The sequence below is a fragment of the Oryzias latipes genome, chromosome 2, assembly GCF_053564925.1.
Source record: "Oryzias latipes strain Hd-rR chromosome 2, Olatipes_Hd-rR_3.1".
NCBI classification, from domain to species: Eukaryota; Metazoa; Chordata; class Actinopteri; order Beloniformes; family Adrianichthyidae; genus Oryzias; species Oryzias latipes.
In genome coordinates this window covers 18,257,059-18,270,524 of record NC_136238.1, presented here as the reverse complement: position 1 = coordinate 18,270,524, position 13,466 = coordinate 18,257,059, and the positions used below count along the sequence as shown (strand labels likewise).

Genomic DNA, 13,466 nt, shown 5'->3' with positions numbered 1-13,466 from the left:
TTGTCGTTTGTGCGGGGGTGTTGTGCGTGTGTGTGTCTATTTTTGTTGCGTTACACAATTGTCGTCTCGTTGTGTGCTTTGGGCGACTTTTGACCCCATTTTTTGGCGTTTTGACGCGTTTTTTTGACGTTTTGGACTTTTTGAGTGTTCGACCCTCGTACCAGTTACAATATGGTCCTTGCAGTCTATGACTGCTGCGGGCCATAATAATAATAATGAAACGAAGCAGAAACAATATAGAAGTTTTTGCAGTCAGGTGGCCTATGTATTTCAATGCGGCCTGTCTTTTACTATAGGCTGGGCATGTCTTTTGGGCTTTATACCTGTCTTTTGAGGGCTTTTTGGGGCTTTTTTATGCTTTTGTCGTCATTTTTGCGACTACAATTTTTACGTTTTTGCGTTGGTGTTGTGCGTGTGTGTGTGTATTTTTGTTGCGTTACACAATTGTCGTGTCGTTGTGTGCTTTGGGCGACTTTTGACCCCATTTTTTGGCGTTTTGACACGTTTTTTTGACGTTTTGGACCTTTTTGAGTGTTCGACCCTTGTACCAGTTACAATATGGTCCTTGCAGTCTATGACTGCTGCGGGCCATAATAATAATAATGAAACAAAGCAGAAACAATATAGAAGTTTTTGCAGTCAGGTGGCCTATGTATTTCAATGCGGCCTGTCTTTTACTATAGGCTGGGCATGTCTTCTTGGCTTTAAACCCTTCCTTTGAGGGCTTTTTGGGGCTTTTTTGGGTTTTTGTCGTCATTTTTGCGACGACAATTTTAACGTTTGTGCGATGGTGTTGTGCGTGTGTGTGTGTATTTTTGTTGCGTTACACAATTGTCGTGTCGTTGTGTGCTTTGGGCGACTTTTGACCCCATTTTTTGGCGTTTTGACGCGTTTTTTTGACGTTTTGGACTTTTTGAGTGTTCGACCCTCGTACCAGTTACAATATGGTCCTTGCAGTCTATGACTGCTGCGGGCCATAATAATAATAATGAAACAAAGCAGAAACAATATAGAAGTTTTTGCAGTCAGGTGGCCTATGTATTTCAATGAGGCCTATCTTTTACTATAGGCTGGGCATGTCTTTTTGGCTTTAAACCCGTTCTTTGAGGGCTTTTTGGGGCTTTATTGTGTTTTTGTCATCATTTTTGCGACTACAAATTTGTCGTTTGTGTGGGGGTGTTGTGCGTGTGTGTGTGTATTTTTGTTGCGTTACACAATTGTCGTCTCGTTGTGTGCTTTGGGCGACTTTTGACCCCATTTTTTGGCGTTTTGACGCGTTTTTTTGACGTTTTGGACTTTTTGAGTGTTCGACCCTCGTACCAGTTACAATATGGTCCTTGCAGTCTATGACTGCTGCGGGCCATAATTAAATTACTGAGATCATTCAGCTAACTAGAAAATACTTACTGCTTACAGTGTTGTAAGGAAAAACAAAATTAAGTAGTTTGACCTTATACTCCATTTGAGTCTGAGATTCAGGTATTTTGAGTTGCCTTTGATTCTTTGACATTCAGCTTAAAGCTTAGTGCATACAGTTTCATCTTCAATGCATTCATTAAATATCTTGCTGTCCATACTACTAATTAATAACTACTAACATATTCCTATCTATTCCTGCCATGTCTTCCACATCTCTGACATGCTTCAGTCTCTCTTCAGTGACGGCAGGGATGCCAGTATAGCTTAGTCAGTTTGTTAGTCCATTTTTGTATTTTCCTATTGAACTCTTTGTATTCATGATCCTTTTGAGTTCATGTTTTACTTCGAAGCCCATCGAGACGACTGTTGTTGTGATTTTGGGCTATACAAATAAAATTGAATTGAATTGACGGTGTTGGATTTATGATCATCGCGGTGAATAACCACCAGGGGGCGCGCTGATATGTGTGTCAGTTTAAATATATCTGCCTAAAATGTAATAATAACCCACTGGCTTGTTCCTTCGTTGTTGCTGTTTAACATTGTTTAGTATTGAATTGTTACATTCAATAAAGTTTGAAAAAAAAATGAGTGAGCGCGTGCCGCGTGGTGCTCGGCAGTGACAGCCGCGCGCATAGGCGGGAGAGGAGGAGAAGAGTGATAAAAGGTTTCCCATAGAAACCCTTGAAGTCTGAACACAGGACTAGCAGAAAAAGTTAATTATAAAGACGAGGTAAATCTACACGTTTTCGCAAAATATACTTTATTGTAAAAGGTGAAAAATGTATTAATTGTTAGATATTTTAGTGGCCCGAGCGGACAAGTAAAAAATTAAGTCTTGTGGTCCGTACTGCTCGAAAAACAGGACCGGGCCAGCGGACAAATGGCTATGTCGAACCCTGACATGGGTTAAAATGATCACAGGAACGGTGGGCAAAAATCCCAGAACCACACGGGGGGACCTAGTGAATGATCTATAGAAATCTGGAACCAAAGTTACCAAGGCTACCATCAGTAACACACTTCACCACTAGGGACTCAAATCCTGCTGTGCCAGACGTGTCCCCTTGCTAAAGCCAGTACATGTGCAGGCCCGTATAAAGTTTGCTTAAGAGCATTTGGATGATCCAGAACAGAATATCCTATGGTCAGATGAAACCAAAATGAAACTTTTTGTTAAGAGCTCTACTCGATGTGTTTGGAGGAAAAATAATGCAGAGTTGCATCCAAAGAACACCATATCTACTGCAAAGCATGGGGGCGGAAACATCATGCTTTGTGGCTGTTCTTTAGCAAAGGGACCAGGACGACTGATCTATGCAAAGGAAAGAATGAATGGGGACATGTATCGTCAGATTTTAAGTGAAAACCTCCTTCTATCAGCAAGGGCATTGAAGATGAAACGTGGCTGGGTCTTTCAGCGTGATAACGATCCCAAACTCACACTCTTGGACAACAAAGGAGTGGCTTTGTAAGAAGCATTTCTAAATCTTCACCCCATAGAAAATCTTTGGAGGTAGTTAAAAGACTGTGTTGCCCAGCAACAGTTCCAAAACATCACTGCTCTAGAGGAGATCTGCGTGGAGGAATGGGCCAAAATATCAGCAACAGTTTGGGAAAACCTTGTGAAGACTTACAGAAAACATTTGACTGCCATCATTGCCAACAAAGGATTTATAACAAAGTATTGATTTTAACTATTGTTATTGACAAAATACTTTTTTTCCACCATAATTTACAAAAAAAACTTTAAAAATCAGACAGTTTGATTTTATGGATCTTTTTTTCTCATGTTGTCTCTCATAGTTGAGGTTTACCTATGGTGAAAATTACAAGCCTCTCTCATCTTATAAAGTGGGGGAACTTGTACTATTGATGGCTGACTAAATACTTTTTTACCCCACTGTATATCTATAAGATTGAAGAGATCCTATCAGTCTGAGAAGATGTTGTTGATAACTGGTTTCTCTCACAGATCTATTTCTACTGGCTGTGTCCGGAGACAGAAGCCTTCGAGTGGTTTGCAGACCTGCTTCAGTCTCTGGAGCGTCAGATGGCAGAAAAAGACATGGCTGACTTCCTCAGCTACAACATCTACCTCACCCGCTGGAAGGAGAAAGAGGTATCAAAAACTGTGGTGCCATCGTTAAGGTCTAAATCTTCACTGCAAGTGATTGCTACCACCTTCCAAAAACCCTAAGAGAAGTTTGTGCTCCACTTTTATGAGGCTAGCTGAAAGTTTACATGTCCCCAAACGGGTTTTTGGGTCGCCCAAGCCTGTGGAGGGTCGAAGAGAAGACTAGTTGCATCTCATGGGTATTGTAGGGTTACCTTAAGGGACGTCATGAAAATGGAACGTACGATTGTTGTGTGTATGGTAAGTGTATCATCAAGTATTTGTAAGGCTATTTTAAGTCTCATGCAATGTTAAGCTGTCGTACGATGTCCTTATGCCACACTCTAGTCGTTCATATGTTGTACATATTAGCTTCTAACTGACTGAACGTGAATGCAGCATGCATGGGGTGTGCAGGTGATACGTTAGTGCCCATAGGACACCCAAAGGGCGTCCACACAAACTACTCTGATTGTCTAATTTCAGATTGCACACAAGGACTAACTAACGGGCTGCTTGTGCAGTCTGCAGGATTTGGGCAGTTAAAAAAGTCTTCTTTCTTTCTCTTTCGGCTTTTCCCATCAGGGGTCGCCACAGCGAATCATCCTTTTCCACCTCACTCTATCATGGACATCTTCTACCCTAACATTAGCCAACTTCATGTCCTCTGTTAAGACATCCATGTATCTCCTCTTTGGCCGTCCTCTTGCCCTCCTGCCAGGCAGCTCCATCTCCAACATCCTTCTACCAATATATCCACTATCCCTCCTCTGAACATGTCCAAACCATCTCAGTCTGGCTTCTCTGACTTTGTCGCTAACACAGGCAACATGAGCCGTCCCTCTGATGGACTCGTTCCTTATCCTGTCTAACCTGGTCACTCCTAAGGAGAACCTCAACATCTTCATCTCCGCTACCTCCATCTCAGCCTCTTGTCTCTGTCTCACTGCTACCGTCTCTAACCCATAGAGCAGAGCTGGTCTCACCACTGTCTTGTACACCTTTCCTTTGAGTCTTGCTGGCACTCTTCTGTCACACAACACTCCTGACACTTTCCTCCAACCGCTCCAACCTGCCTGCACTCGCCTCTTCACCTCTTTTCCACACTCCCCATCACACTGAACTGTTGACCCCAAGTACTTAAACTCCTGCACCTTCTTCACCTCAGCCCCCTGTAACCTAACGCTTCTACCTTGATCCCTCTCGTTCAGACACATGTATTCTGTCTTACTACGACTGACCTTCATGCCTCTTCTTTCCAGAGCAAACCTCCACCTCTCTAGCTGTTCCTCCACCTGCTCTCTACTCTCACTGCAAATTACAATGTCATCCGCAAACATCATTGTCCAGGGAGATTCCTGTCTTACCTCGTCTGTCATCCTGTCCATCAGCATAGCAAACAAAAAAGGACTCAAAGCTGATCCTTGGTGTAGTCCCACCTCCACCTTGAACTCCTCTGTCTGACCTACAGCACATCTCACCACCGTCATACTTCTCTCATACATGTCCTGAACTACTCTGACATACTTCTCTGCCACTCCAGACGACCTCATACAGTACCACAGCTCCTCCCTCGGCACCCTGTCATACGCCTTCTCTAAATCTACGAACACACAATGCAGCTCCTTCTGACCTTCTCTGTACTTTTCCATCAACATTCTCAAAGCAAAAATGGCATCAGTGGTGCTCTTACGGGGCATGAAACCATACTGCTGCTCACAGATCTCCACCTTCTTCCTAAGCCTGGCTTCCACTACTCTTTCCCACAGCTTCATTGTGTGGCTCATCAACTTTATTCCTCTATAGTTGCTGCAGTTCTGCGTGTCACCCTTGTTCTTAAAGATCGGAACCAGAACGCTTCTCCTCCATTCCTCAGGCATCTTCTCACTCTCTAAAATCCTATTGAACAACCTTGTTAGAAATTCCACTGCTGCCTCTCCTAAGCACTTCCATACCTCCACAGGTAGGTCATCAGGACCAACGGCCTTTCCGCTCTTCATCCTTTTCAGAGCCTTCCTAACCTCATCCTTTCCAATCTCTGCTACTTCCTGCTCCACAACAACCACATCTTCCTCCCTTCTTTCCCTGTCATTTTCCACGTTCATCAGCTCCTCAAAATACTCCTTCCATCTTTTCTGTACACTCTCCTGGGTTGTTAGCACCTTTCCATCTCTGTCCTTAATCACCCTTATCTGTTGCACGTCCTTCCCATCTCTGTCTCTCTGTCTGGCTAGCCTGTACAAGTCCTTCTCTCCTTCCTTTGTGTCTAACCTGTCATATAGCTCATCGTAAGCCTTCTGTTTGGCCTTTGCCACCTCTCTCTTCACTCTACGCTGCGCTTCCTTGTACTCCTGTCTACCTTCCTCAGTCCTTTCTACATCCCACTTCTTTTTAGCCAACCTCTTCCTCTGGACGCATTCCTGTACTTCCTCATTCCACCACCAAGTCTCTTTACCGTCTTTCCTCTTTCCAGATGACACACCTAGCACCTTCCTACCTGTTTCCCTGATAATTTCTGCTGTAGTTTCCCAGTCATCTGGAAGCTCATCCTGACCACCCAGACCCTGTCTCAACTTCTGCCTAAATTCCTCACAAGTTTCTTCATTCTGTAGCTTCCACCACTTGGTCTTCTTTTCTGTTTTCCCTCTCTTCTTCTTCCTGACCTCCAGAGTCATCTTACACACCACCATGCGGTGCTGTCTGGCTACACTCTCTCCTACCACCACTTTGCAGTCATTAACCTCTCTCAAATGGCCTCGTCTACATAGGATGTAGTCCACCTGGGTACTCCTACCTCCACTTCTGTATGTCACTCTATGTTCCTCTCTCTTCTGGAAGTAAGTGTTGACTACAGCCATTTCCATCCTCTTCGCAAAGTCCACCACCATCTGTCCCTCCAGATTCCTTTCCTTCACACCAAACCTGCCCATCACCTCCTCATCACCTCTATTGCCCTCACCAACATGCCCATTAAAGTCTGCTCCAATAACAACTCTCTCTCCTCTGGGGAAACTCTGTATGACCTCATCCAACTCACTCCAGAATCTCTCCTTCACTTCTAACTCACAGCCAACCTGTGGCGCATACCCACTGACTACATTCACCATCACCCCTTCGATTTCTAACTTTAAGCTCATCATCCTGTCTGAGACTCTTTTCACCTCTAGAACACTGTTTACAAACTCCCCCTTCAGAATCACTCCTACCCCGTTTCTCTTCCTATCAACACCATGATAGAACAGTTTGTATCCTCCTCCAATACTACGTGCCTTGCTGCCCTTCCACCTTGTCTCCTGCACACACAGTACATCTACCTTCCTTCTCTCCATCATGTCTGCCAGCTCTCTGCCTTTCCCTGTCATTGTGCCAACGTTAAGAGTCCCTATTCTCAAACCTATGTTCCTGCCTTTTCCCTTCTCTCTCTGGCCACGGGCCCTTCTGCCCCCCCTCCTTCTTCGACCAACAGTAGTCAAATTTCCACCGACACCCTGTAGGTTAACAGCATCGGTGGCGGTCGTTGTTAACCCGGGCCTCGACCGATCCGGTATGTCTAAAGTGTTGTGGATGATTCGCATGGTTATTTTGGCAATTTTTACGCCGGATGCCCTTCCTGACGCAACCCTCTCTATTTATCCGGGCTTGGGACCGGCACAGAGGCAACTGGCTTGCAACCCCTGTGGCTAGATTTGGGCAGTTAAAAAAGTAAATAATCTATATGGCATCCCTGCCATAAGGAGAGTCTAAGGGCAGGGATGCCCAGTTTAGTTTAGTATGTTTAGTTAGTTTAGTTTAGAATTTACTTATTGAATTGTATGACTTCATAATCCTTATGATTTTATGAATACTATACAATTGCTGGTATGAAGCCCGTTGAGATGACTATTGTTGTAATATTGGGCTATATAAATAAAATTGAATTGAATATTTCAACCTTATTTCCTCCTTGCAAGTTGTATAAGTGTTTGTTATGACCTGTCACTCGCAGCATGCCTGTCAAAAAAACTGTGCTGTGTTGCTCAACCGAGCGGTCTACAGCCTTAATCTTTTGTGCAGGCCACCTGTGTGCCCCATTCAATTTTGAACATTTTTTGCCCGGCAACAGCCATTATCCACCCGCAAGGGCAGTTGTGACTAAGGCTTAACATCTAGGAACACCAGTTCCCCTACACTGTCTATAATTTCCAGGGATACAAGATACTGAACCCTTCATCTTACCTATAAAGTTTGAAGTATATGCCCCCCTTCAGGTGAAATCACAGACTTCCAGAGCTTTAAATGGCCTCTAATGCATACTCTGCTTCTTCGTCAGGCGGCTCATTTACGCGTCCATCACGAAGATGAAAACGATCCAATCACCGGACTCAAACAGAAGACTCTTTACGGGAAACCAAATTGGGACAACGAGTTCACCAACATTGCATCCACGCACCCGGGGTGAGGTCATGACCTCTTCAACAAACCCACAAACGCTCTCCAAGTTCTGGAGAATTTTCTTAATGATAAATCTTTGAGCTTAACAAATCCTTTTAGAGCTTGTAAAATGAATTCTGAACTGGCAACGGTTACAACGTCATACCTGTAAGATTTATGACAGCCCAGTAATGGCTTGTTCTCTAACTTCTACTTTCTTCTTACCAAATGTTCTCAGAAAAAGCAAAGCAGGAACTCAGAGAGAACAATAAATACTTTAATCAAAGCTTTGCCTGAACTACAGCAAGAAATTCTTCGCCAGGTGTCTGAAAATCCTCTGCATTGCTTCAGTTTTGCTAATTAACGTTGGTGTTTTTGCGTCTGCAGGAGCAAAGTGGGCGTCTTCCTCTGCGGTCCTCCCATGTTGGGCAAATCTTTGGAGAAAGAGTCTATTTCTCATACAGAGGCTGGCGTCAAGTTCATCTTCAACAAAGAGAACTTCTAAAGGCGGTAGAGGGGTTTCCGACAGCTCTTCATCACTGAAGCAGAGCTCCTCCTTGCCTATCACCACAGTCGTGGTAGCAATGGTTGTTGCTTAGAGAGAGAGAGATGGGAAATGAACCCGCTCAGGCTTCGTACTTCTTAATCGTTGGTTTCCCAACGATTGGTTTCCCAACGATGAATTCTCCTTTTTTCTTTCTTTTCAAATGCCACGTCTCTCTGTTTGTGGCCAGCACAGTTGTGCAAAAAGGGTTAAAAATTGTAGATTAGAGAAGTGAAGTACTTCCAGTTTGAATTTTGGGTTTTTAACAAAAATTAAAAGGGAAAAAAAAAAGGAAAAATGTGGTGACCAAACTGGGGCTAAAACCCCAAAAAATCTCCAAATGACCAATTATTAAAAATCTTTTTTGTGTTTTAATTTCAAACCAAACTGCAGTTTATGAGAAATAATAAATCGTAGATTCAATGAAAAAGCTGCAGGTGCTTTCCTTTAGTATGTTGTCATAGTGATGTTCCTACAGAGTAAACCAAAAGGATTGTTTTAGCTTATACCAGCTCAGCCTTGTATTAGTGCATGAAGAAAAGAGAACTGTATAGAAACGCTTTAATAATGTACTTGAAGGTGACAGATTTGCATCATCTTTGTGTAGTTTTCATATTTGTGATTTAAAATGAACTCGTGCATGAGTGTGTGGACGTGTGAGAGAAAAATAATGAAGTGAATTAAATGAAAAATTTGTAGGGAATAAAAGCTGCAGTAAAGAGCATTTTTTCTAGCAGAATCAATCAGCAGCAGCAGAAAGACTGGTTTCTAAAAACAAAAGCAGCTACTGAGAGGAGCTGTGCATATTCTTATTTTTCCTTTTAGGATAATTTCCTTAGATTTTGGGACTAAAAAGTAAAAAAAAAAAAAAAAAGAACCAGTGTACATGTACATGTAATAAATTTGCACATAAAGTTAAATACATTCTTGAACTTTGGTTGAACTAAAAATTCAGATTGAATAGACAAAAAAATGAGGCGGATGAAGATTGACTATCGCCACCAATGTGGAACAAAATGAATCCCAGATGATATAAGTCCTAATTACAAATGGAAAATATGTCACAAGAGTTATCTTTATTTCGCTTACAGTTTATCCCTTTGTTTTTTTTCTCAATTATGAATCAATTCAAATTAAATTACTCAGTCTAATTTCATGTATAATTCTCAGAATTAAAAAAATAAAGGTCCTTTTGTAGGAATCTAGTATGAATTCTGGGTAAAAAAAAAAAAAAAAACATTTTCACTTTTTCCGGCTTCCTTAAAAAGTCTATTATCTAGCTTAACTAAAACTAAAGCAGTTTATCTGATCATTTGTAAATTTAACTTTTAAAGACCCACACCAATAATAATTGTGTTTTTAACATGTTCTTGTGGCATCTTTCTGATGATGGAGGACTAATATAAAGAAAATTAAGCTTAAAACTACATTTCTGAGTATTTCTTTATTCAAACAATACATCAATATTAGTTCAAGAGATGATCAGAGTGGATCTTTAAGGAGTTTCTGAAGATAAATGTCTTTACTTCATGTTTCATGGGCTTAATTCCTGTTTGAGTAAGTTTTTGCTTTACATCATTAAAGTATCATCTGGTTTTCGGTTTCAGAAAACATGTTAGGCTGAGGAGATTTTCACTTTCAGAATAAAAGGCCTAGCAGATGTGGAACATGCACAATGCCCCTCCATGTCAACAAAGGTAACAAGAAAGTCAATCTTCACACATTTCAGAGAAAGTCCTGCTCATCTCAATGGAAGGAATCCAATCTTTCAATATATCGTAAAAAAAAAGTCATAGTTGAATATGTTAAGGACAAAAAGTTTAGAAAGCGGGAAGCATTCAAACAAACTGGTTTATTTATTTTCCTGATGATCTGGTATAAAAGTCTCTTCATGCTTCAACATGATACAAGTTCTCCACTGCACTCTTTAAATATGTAGGTTCCAGTTGTGGCATGGAGTTGGAAAAAAAAGGAGAACATGAGGATAAAGGCTTCTGGGTTTCAACTGTGGTGATGAAAACTGTGGCACTTGGTGGCCCCCTGCTGGTTGGAGTAGCTAATTGCATCCTCTTGGTGGGGCCTGTGTCTTGAATGGGTGGCCTTTGGGTTCTAGGCAACGGCCACCGCAAACACGCTGACCACGCAGTACATGGTGCGGTTTTCCCACCTTACGGTGGTGCTTCCTGCAAACAAAACAGCAAAACAGAACAATCAGGTGAAAACTTCTGGTGAAATTTCTCATGGAAAAGTGGACATTAGGAATTTGTACTTGAAGTGTTGAGATGGAGCTTATAGAGAATAAGCTACCTCATCTATTTGCTTTTTTGTCAAAAAACAAAGTCTTCTAGTCCTCCTATATGACCAGATCTGAGGAAAAATACATTTCTTCTACAACAATGACGCAATCCTCTGACCTTCAGTCCCAAATTTTCGCCTCCTTTTGAAATGCGTTTTCACTTTGCTTCATCCTGCTGCTCTTTAAACGAGTGTCATTCCCCTGGTTTTACATCTTTCCAGTGTAATTCAATATATGTACTAATCTGAAAAGAGGATATACTATAAAATCCAACCTATAAAGAAAGTCAAAATAATGTTGCCAGATTGAGAATAAATTAATTAAAATCAGAATATCTGGTGAACACTAAACCAGATTCCAAATTAAAAAGATTTTTTGAACAGTTCTAAACTTAAAAGTAAACTTTGTAAACTTGAGGGAAATATTGAAAATAAGAGGGGTGGGTGAAAATGTCGGGGGAAAAAGTGTTAAATTTAAGGAAATATTGAAAACTTGAACATAATCCAGTTACCTGCCCCCACCCTTCTGCCTCTGCCAGCCTGGTCAGAACTTCCCAGATCAGATACATGGGGGGAAAAAAAACACTTTTTTTTTCTGAATGGAAATGGCGGCTTTCCTGATGGGTTTATCCCCATTTTATGTTTGGTCGTCTGGGGCTGACCAGACATAAGGTCTATGTGCAAAAGTAAATTTTTGGGCTTCTGAGATTTTTGCAAACCACACCCACATTCCTACAAAGAATATCTATATTTACTCAGTCCACAATTCCTTTTCCCCGGGTAACGGGGAAGTTAGGGTTAGGGTTACAGTTTCACTGCACAATTTTTCTTTCTGGAGTTAAGTCTTTTGACATGGGGGTGGGGCTTTGAGCCTATTGGCTACCGGTACACACAATTACCAAGGGGGTGATAGAGCTGATGTCATTGCTGCTCCAGGATTTTATACGATAAATCTATGATTGGATGAATGTTTTGGTTGTGAATTGGGGCTTTATAAAGAAACTGATTTGAAATTGTGCTTTGAAAACAACTTTCTGGTGTTTTTAATTGTTTTTTTTGTTGTTGTTGTTCTTCTGTGAATGAATTTGTGGTCCAACACAAACAGACGTGAGTGACTGTTGTGTAGATGAAAGCCTTTGTGACTTACCGTCCATGGCAGTGTCCCAGTAACAGGAGTTGGCTGTGTGAAGTCCGGCGCCGGTCTTCTGCATCACAGCGCACGTCACTGTGCAAAATAGAAACTCCCGTTTTTCTGAGTTCTACGTTTATTGTGATTGACGTCCCCCCCCCCCCCCCCCCCCCACACACACACACACACACTCTCACCAAACTCTACTCTCACCGATATACTTGTACGGCTTCCCCTGTTTGACCAGCTGGGTGAGGCAGCGCTCCACGATGCCGGCCGTCCATTTGTTCACCAAATTGGCGCTGTAGTCGTCGCCTCCCACCACGTTCTCGATGCACTTCATTGAAACAGAGGCAGTGTTATGAGCTTGAAGTCATGCGAGAGTCACACAGGGGGCTGCTTCACCTCGGGCGGCGAATGCAGAACGCCAAAGTTAACTTTAAAGTCATTTCTATCTTTAAAAGTGGGGAAAACTTAAACTTGACATTTCCTTTTCCAAAAAGTCTGTTGAGTTTTGACGAACAGTGGAAAAAATAATGAAAAATGCTGGCAGTAATCCCAAATAATTCATTATAAGAAACACACAAAGTGACCCTTATCTTGATATAATACTACAGAAAAATTACGGATTTATTTATTAATTCAAATGTTAATAAACTAATGGGAGTCAATTTTATGGAAAGTCTTATTTCAAGTGTTTATTAATTTTTCATTAAATTGTTTCTCTCACAAATCTGTACCTCAGACACATAAATCACTATAAGCATCACATTTAATTCAAAATATAACGCAAACAATAAAACTTAGGTTGCACCGTATATTATAATCTGGTGTTCAAAAAAGATATCATGCTTAGGCTATCAGTACCTCTTTGACGATTCCATCAGTTTCCTCGGAGTTAAAAGAGCCCTGGATTTTAAAACAATAATAAAAAAAATAATTCTTAAACACAAAGAAGGAAATACTTTCGATTCTTTTTTTTTGCAAAAAATATTCATAAAATAGAAGTACTGATACGTGTCTTTTTGTGATAACTTAGGAGTAACGAGCGTTGATAACAATCCAACTTGTTAGCTTGGTGCTATCTTAACTTTACAAACAACAATTTATTCCTTTTCAGGAGCAAACCTCGTTTCCGTTATGAAAATCTTCCATTCTTGACTTCTGTCACAGCCTCTAGAAACTCTGTTTTTAGGAGAGAGAAAAAATGTTTCACGAAAAAAAAAAAACAAGGAACGACTAGGACTTCCTGTTTACGTGATGACGTCCTCAGTCGAAGACGCCGAAATAATTGAGCAGTTTTACTGGCTCACGGCAGCCCTCTACTGGACAAACGGTGGATTCCACTGACTTTTCAAAATAAAACGACTTAAAGACATTTTAAAGTGATCTTTTTAGTATATGCATTACTAAGATTAAATATTCAAATGGTGACCAAAATAGAATTGTCAGAAATATCAAAATTGTCAGAAATGCAAAATATGTGTATATATTATTAATTATCAGTTTGGGGTCTTTCTCTTTTCATGCTTTATTTACCTATAAACCAACAT

The 13,466-nt window shown here is 41.2% G+C and overlaps 2 protein-coding genes across 3 annotated transcripts in view; one reads left to right on the top strand and one right to left on the bottom strand.

Moving 5' to 3' along the window:
* cybb (cytochrome b-245, beta polypeptide (chronic granulomatous disease)) overlaps positions 1 to 9,197 on the top strand; it is a 31,329-nt gene extending 22,132 nt beyond the window's left edge. Inside the window, exons 11-13 of the mRNA XM_023964523.2 lie at positions 3,395 to 3,541; positions 7,845 to 7,969; positions 8,333 to 9,197. Of these exons, the coding sequence (XP_023820291.1) occupies positions 3,395 to 3,541; positions 7,845 to 7,969; positions 8,333 to 8,450 (390 nt within the window). The 3' untranslated portion in view covers positions 8,451 to 9,197. The remainder of the gene's footprint in view (positions 1 to 3,394; positions 3,542 to 7,844; positions 7,970 to 8,332) is intronic.
* A 717-nt stretch (positions 9,198 to 9,914) lies between these two features.
* On the bottom strand, positions 9,915 to 13,199 carry LOC101158002 (dynein light chain Tctex-type 1). 2 transcript variants are annotated; one of them, XM_078933887.1, is made up of 5 exons: positions 13,042 to 13,199; positions 12,781 to 12,822; positions 12,127 to 12,250; positions 11,932 to 11,989; positions 9,915 to 10,672 (listed from the first exon to the last, which is right to left on the bottom strand). In XM_078933887.1, the coding sequence occupies exons 1-5, from the start codon at positions 13,066 to 13,068 to the stop codon at positions 10,546 to 10,548; spliced, it is 378 nt and encodes a 125-aa protein (XP_078790013.1). In that variant the 5' UTR covers positions 13,069 to 13,199; the 3' UTR covers positions 9,915 to 10,545. The 2 variants fall into 2 exon arrangements, with proteins under 2 accessions (XP_078790013.1, XP_004066510.1); XM_004066462.5 differs by having other exon boundaries at positions 11,932 to 12,009; positions 13,042 to 13,198.
* Positions 13,200 to 13,466: the final 267 nt, after the last annotated feature.